At 35.9% G+C, this 7,256-nt stretch overlaps 1 protein-coding gene across 1 annotated transcript; it reads right to left on the reverse strand.

Moving 5' to 3' along the window:
• Nucleotides 1–1,734: 1,734 nt before the first annotated feature.
• Nucleotides 1,735–6,709, reverse strand: LOC140744025 (putative inorganic phosphate cotransporter). The gene is made up of 7 exons (XM_073075459.1): nt 6,569–6,709; nt 5,983–6,222; nt 5,360–5,569; nt 4,999–5,166; nt 4,251–4,467; nt 3,415–3,653; nt 1,735–1,965 (listed from the first exon to the last, which is right to left on the reverse strand). The coding sequence occupies exons 1-7, from the start codon at nt 6,707–6,709 to the stop codon at nt 1,735–1,737; spliced, it is 1,446 nt and encodes a 481-aa protein (XP_072931560.1).
• Between the last annotated feature and the right edge of the window lie 547 nt (nt 6,710–7,256).

The raw sequence follows: 7,256 nt of genomic DNA on the forward strand, positions 1-7,256 counted from the left end.
GAAAGCAATTAATTATCACCGGTAATTAAAGAAAACATAGTGAGCATGCTGTCCACCTCATCGTAATACTACCACTCATGGAAACCTGTAATCGACCTCAAATAAGATACATACCTGAGATCGGCTATGGATGCATTGCTATCCTGAAGACTAAATGGAAACCCGGAAAACTACATATCCTTTCAAACTACGCTTAATATTGCTGTTTAGCAGAAATGTGCATAGCGGTGGCGCCACTGGAGTCGAACCACAAAGGTTTCTCCCACCTTCAAAACCTGCCTTCTTCAATTGTTTTCACCTGCTATTCTGACGGAAAACCCATTCAGATGTACAGTGACTAAAGTAATAACAAAATTGAAGTTCTCTAAAGAAAATGATATAATGAATTTCAATACAGGTAATAAGTTCGGCCACGGTTGCCATAGCGTGTGTGGAAGCGTAAAGTATTAATTAGTCTCGACTCAGTACAGAATGTCTTTGTTAGTTACGGCTAATGATCGCGTTATCAAAACATACCACTCATATCTACTTTGTTTAATGTTAATTTTACGTTTAATAAGGTACATAAATAGATACTGTTGTATCATGTATGCGGGTGGGACGAAGTATGAAAAATATGTTACCATTGGACTCTTTGATAATTATGTTCTTCAGTTTCCATTACGTTTAACTATTATTTGTGAAAATTAAATAGAGAACAAGCAAGGCCATCTTAGTCCTCAGTGGCAACGCAACTATGATCGGTTTCAAGGAGAGGTGTTCTAGAACGAGGGTGGTAGAACCCTTTGTGGTTCGACTCCGGCGGCACCAACGCCACGCCTATTTCTGCCTTATAACAGCAGTGTTAGGCGGCGTGTTCCGTATTGAAGGGTGTGGTAAGGGGGACATACTTTTCCGAGGCGTTCCAGCTTAGTCCTCAGGGGTAGCGCAACTGTGGCCGACCTCAGATAGGAATATCTAATCCTATCTTAGTAGCCATTTACCATCAGGTGGACTGCATGCTCGTCTGCTACTCTTATATTATAAAAAAAAAGTTGGTTACAGATGTCCAAAGGTGTCAATAAAATGTTAATTTACTACTTTAATCTTATAAAAATACTTCTATGTAGATATGCCTAGAATAGCCTCACAAGATGTTTCGTTAAGAATGCCTACTATGATGTCTTATACGCTTGTGGCTCCCTTCAAACTAAAACACACTACCGCGAACTTGCTATTAAATAGAAGTAGGCGAAGTGCAGCCTTAAGTGAATAGAGTACTTCGAACGAACGTAAACGGTAACGGACTTTTTAGGTAAAAAGGAGTTATATAGCAAAGAGATTTACTAAAAGAAGCATGCGTTTTAGTAACGTCATTTTGTTTTTCATATTTTAATTTTGCTTTTTAGGTACAAAGAAACAGCAGTTATATAGCGAAGAGATTTGCTAAAAGAAGCATGCGTTTTAGTAACGTGTTTTTATTTTTTATATTTTTCTCCGAAACTCTTCCATATTTTGATACCCATACCCATCGGAGTGCATTAAAATTACTTTGGAACGTCTGCCTGAATGGATGTAGAATAATGCTTCTAAACTAATCATGCGTTGTCATTCAAACCAACTGTATTGAAAACTTTAATTCAAGCAGTTGGGGTTGAAAATTCAGTTGCAAGATTTGACGCCTATGCATATGAACTAACAAGGCAAGTTAAATAAAAGTTTATAAAACAATTTTATTAAAGTCACATCACAGATTCAGTTACTCAATACGGGAGAGTGGTCATGCTTTGGGTAAACGACTTTCTTCTCTGCGTCTTGCTGCCTCTTCTTGAAGGGCCCGTGCTTCCAGTTCGGAGGGTAGCCGTACTTGTCCACGTCGTCCCACCATTGCTGTTCACCTGATCCCCAGATCACGTATACGATGTTTGTTCCCACTAATACGGCGAATACTGTCCAGAAAGCTAACCGCCATTGTTGAAGTGTTTGCTGAAATTACATTAATGAGTTAACAAAAATTACTTCATCGGTATCAGCTTAATATTGTAACTAATACAGTTAACTATTCACAACATATGCAACAATACAGTCGTTCCTGGAAATTGTTTTTCAATGTTGAATTTAATTGTAATCTCATTCATTCATAATAAAACATGTTAAAATATTATTAATAAAATATAAATTCGAAATTAGCGAATATTAAAAATTTTATCGAGTTCAAAAAAGCGTGGTAATCTTTATCCCGTTACGTAATTTATTTAATCATAATACAGAATAAAACAGAGTTTGTGCATTTGTTAAAAGGAGGCCAGCAAAGCTTTATCAAGAAGCACGGAGTGCGTTCCCAAATTCCGGTAACGGCAATATAACAATTACCTACATACGGAAGTACCACTAATGAACACACATTTTAAAACCCAATCAAAACAACCAGTAATTACTATTTTATTGGAAAAAGATTACTGAAAACTTTAAGCGCTATACCATCCCGCAATTTCTGAAATAAAAACATTATTAAATTCGATCATCCTACACAAATAAAGCTTTGTAAACAAATTGTATGAATTACATTTCCTTTACAATTGAGTCACTTTTTGTCGAAAGCAATTCAAAGTGAATTGTTTGCTTTAGGCTGTATAGTACAAAAACTTGATACAGTAGGAAGTGCCGAATTGCTTTCCGGTTGATTACTCGTATTTTCACCTTTAACCGAAATGGGATCGTTCAACCGATGAAGTTCTTATACCAAAACATTAGTCTAGTGCTTGTGGTGAAAAAATATTTTTTGCTCCTCTTTTTAATGTTACAGATGACTGGATGCTAAATTAGTTAACGCATCAAAGTAAGAGTTATCGAACGTATATTTTGTATTATGTTCCTCAGTATTTTGACTTATTGTGTAACATCGTCTTCAGCTACTGTTTTCCATTTAAGTTTGTATGTAATGTGTTTTTTTAATGTAATTTAACTATAATGTGTTGATGAAATTAATATATTATACGGGAGCAATATTAATATGAATATTAATATTGCTCCCGTGTCACAAAAAAATGTTGATCATAAACCTACATTGGGTAGGATTTTTGACCTACATTTTTGCGCGACTGCGTCAGACGAAAGGATGATGGTTTTTGAACGTATGATTTAAAAATTATATTAAATCAAAAGTGTTCGAGTATTAAATAAAATGTTTTAAGCACTGATGTGTTGTAGCATGAAGTCTGAAAGGGAGAGACAATTACACAAAGCATTCCAAGCTAGTCCTTTGAGCTTGATAGTTGCAATTTTATTTAGGGTTACTGGTCTCCATGGGTAGCTGTGATCATCATGTGAAGTTAATACTCATTTATTTCTACAATTTCTTAGAGCATCCCAGGGTTATTCGATTTTTTTAAAAATACAACAGAATTACTCAGAAACCCTTAATATAATACTTACATCGGGTGTCAACAACCCAATCAGATACGGCGTAATGATACCAGATATAGCCGCAATCCCGTTCACAAAGGCAGAGCACGTCCCAGCATAGTTAGGCGCTATGTCCATGGCATTGATCTTAACGCTGCTGTAGAAACCTCCCATGAACGCCATAGAGGCGATAAAGAGGCCCACGGCCTCAGCACGATTACAACCGGAATACGAAGCGAGAATAATAAAGATGGCCGGCACGGAAGATGCTGAGGAAAAAATGGCTTCCTTAGACGTGATGGATTCATGGACACGTTTTTGGGTCATAGAATTTGTTAGATTTAATTAATTAGCATGGGTTTTTTCTTAGTAAGCAACGCAGTTAAAAGTAAACGAGGAAAGAGATTAAGCAATTACAGAATTACTTAGTTTGCCATTATGCGTGTTTTAAGTAGTATCTCATTTATGGTATTTTAAAGGAGAACCACTCATGGTTTGACGGCAGCAAACCATGACTTGAGTTTTCAATAAAGCCGTAATATGCATGAAACATGATTTCAGATACAAATTTAGACATCCTCTCAAACAATATGTTAAAGTATACAAACAAAATTCTTCAAACGACCTTGATTAAAAAGATTTTGTATCGTGACCCTTTATTAAGCAATATGAAATCTTTGAAAAAAGTATATACATATATCTTAAGACGGACCAGTCGTTATAAAATAAAAATATTTGCAACATTAATGAAAAGTACAATGGCCTTCACTAACTCACACAAGTAAAAGCTATGCATCAATATACAGTTCTGCAAGGCGTTCTCTTTATTTGTCCTGAGATATAAATTAATAAAACAAATAACTTACAAACTGTTGTGTATATCTTCCGCCCCGTGCCAATACTATGCCATTTCTTCCGTATGCAAATATCACATAAGCCTGCAAATATGAACGAACACACGTACATAGCTATGTAGGGCAGAGCTGACATCAGCCCTGTCTCTTTAATATTGAACTTTAGTACATCCGAGAAGTACTTAGGTAGGTCAGTAATCATCGTAAAGTAACCCCAGTCATGTCCGATCTGTGAAGGAAAAGGTAAACATAATAAAATATGGAATATATAAACTCTTGTGTCGTCATGATCAGTAATGTATGTACATATATAAGTGGAGACTTCGGCTTTAAGATTTAGGATCATTGGAGAAAATAAACTTGGCTGACATGAGCGGTTTTAAAACATTCGACATGGGCTAGCGACTAAAAAGTAGGCACGAGTATCTCTATCTATCGCCATTGTTTCAATAAAGTGTAATATAATCCAGGTTTTGTCTAGTTAGTGGAAAAGCCGAAGCTAGCAATAAGACTTTGAAAGATTCTCAGCTAGTAAAATATGGAGCACATAAATAACAGTCATTGAAACTTGTCGAAAGTGTCATGGGCGGTTTGAACATAGCCTGGCTGGCTAACTCATGACTCTCTACCAATTCGCATTGGAATTATGACAGCGTTTGCGCCAAGCCTCCCTAAATTGCATTGAACAGAGACTAAGCAGCAATGTGGTATACAAAAGGTTACCCCCAACTTTGTATGTATAATATAGGTCTATACTTACAGCAGCCATTATAAGCACCCAAAGAGGAGCAGATCTCAATATAGCTTTGAATGGTACTGGATCCAACCGTTTATGTAATCCTGATGCTGCTACGTTTTCATTTAAGAATTTTCTTTCCTCATCAGATATATATGGATGAGAATTTGGCGTACTGTAGCATAAAAGAGACTGAAAATTAATAAACGTGAGTAGTTAAATGATTACTGTATTTAATAGACCATGAATAAAGATAATTCAAAAATAAAAAAAAAATGTCTTCTTATTACTTCTAACACTACTAATTATTAAAATTGAATAGAAATAATCGAGTAATAATATACATAATCAAATGAATAAAAAGAATATTTAAAAAAAATCTTACCCAAAATATAAACCAAATCATGCCTAGCCCGCCAAAACAATAGAAGACATTGGCCCAATCACCTCCATCAGCTAATAACAAGCCGGAGATATAAGGGCCAAAGATATTTCCGATCTGAGCCCCACCGAATATCATCGCACCGAACCGGGACCTTTCCGACGGGGGCACCCATCGAGCTAATAACAACACGAAAGCCGGTGTTATTGGACCCTGAAATTTTATGGACATATTATGAGACCGAAATCGTAGGATTTACCGTTACTTTGCCTAAGAATCGCCTATAAAAAGCTTTTGTTAAGAAAGTAGCGCCTTCGGAAAAAGGTAACCACTTAAGGTATATAAGGTATATATAACGAAAGTTTCAGTATTAATTTTTCATCCCTTCACTGTTAGGAATTAAAAATAAAATAATATTATAATTTCCTATCGATGAGCTACAAAAAAGCAAATATCGGAATTGTGTCACTTGTTATAATAGTAAATTACTCTTGAATATCTTACGTTCATAATTCTAAATTCAATAATCTTATTCAGCAACAATCAATTCGTTGAATTAACTTTTCTATTGTATTTAAATAATTTCAAATCAGTTATAAAATCATTGTGTAAAAAATCATATCTACCTCACCAGCGCCTTCTAAAACTCTAATGAAAAAGAGCCCAGTGGCGCCCCCAGCAGTAACGGCTAACGGTGTCAACGCAGTGGCAATGGACGTCACTAACAACCCGATGCCAATTGTCCATTTCCCACCAAACTTCTCTGCTAGAAGACCTCCAGGCAAATGTGTGATAACGTAACCGTAGTAAAAAGCACTTAGTAGAAACCCTTGTGTCGCTTCATTCCAATCGTACCGTTCTCGACCCTAGAAAATTATTAACAAAGAATTAGATTTTATATTAAACGCTTACGTATATAACATTTCTAATGTTGTCTTAAAGATCTGTAAACTTCTTGATCAGTTTAAAATCGATTTAAAGATGTTTAAAGGAAGCAAGAGAAAATTGATAGGCATGTAGAAGTACATGCTGTAATTCTTAAACATTAAATTAATTTCTTCTATTGATCCGGCGATGTTTTTGCATAAAATCCTACACCTGCTTGTTTTGATTCTTTTCTTTATGCAAATGATCGTATCTATTGAAGTTGTAGCTTCAGAAGAACTTAATTTATCGAAGCGATATTCACATATATATATTGAATAGTATTACCTCATATATAACAACAGTAGAATTACTAGAAGAGTCCGTGTTAGTAATAGATGTGTCTGGACATGTTTCTCCAATGATGTGTTCTGACGCCGGCAAGCGAGTGACCATCTGTGTTATGGTCATGCTCAAACACACTCGCATTGTGTACGCATTTGCTAACGCGAAGAGACCCAGGAACCCCAGCACATATCGCTGGGGTACAATGGTAACTGAAAAGAATTAGATATCTTAACATTTTAGATTTCCAACGGCTATTCGTTTGCAGATTTTTAATCCTGACATACTTATTACTTGTCCATTTGTTTCTCGAAAAGAGTACCGTCATCAGAATCTATTTTTGTCAAAATGCTCTCGATTTTTAACCTTTGAGGCATGCAGATATGAATACCTCGCACAATAATATTTTTTTAATAAGAATCAACACCCGTGAACCCCAGAGGCTCAGATTACCAGCGTCATCATCATCATCGACCCATTACTGTCCCACTGCTGGGCACGGGTCTCCTCTCAGAATGAGAAGGATAAGGCTATAGTCCACCGCGCTGGCCAAGTGCGCATTGGTAGACTTCACATACCTTTAAGTTTTTTTTTTTATTAATCTCTCAGGTATGCAGGTTTCCTCACGATGTTTCCTTCACCGTTTAAGCAAGTGATAACTAATTTCTAATACGCATATAAATTTGAAAAT

The sequence above is a fragment of the Epargyreus clarus genome, unplaced genomic scaffold (assembly GCF_041222505.1).
Source record: "Epargyreus clarus isolate Ecla_fem2 unplaced genomic scaffold, WU_Ecla_fem_2.2 ptg000008l, whole genome shotgun sequence".
Classification (NCBI taxonomy): domain Eukaryota; kingdom Metazoa; phylum Arthropoda; class Insecta; order Lepidoptera; family Hesperiidae; genus Epargyreus; species Epargyreus clarus.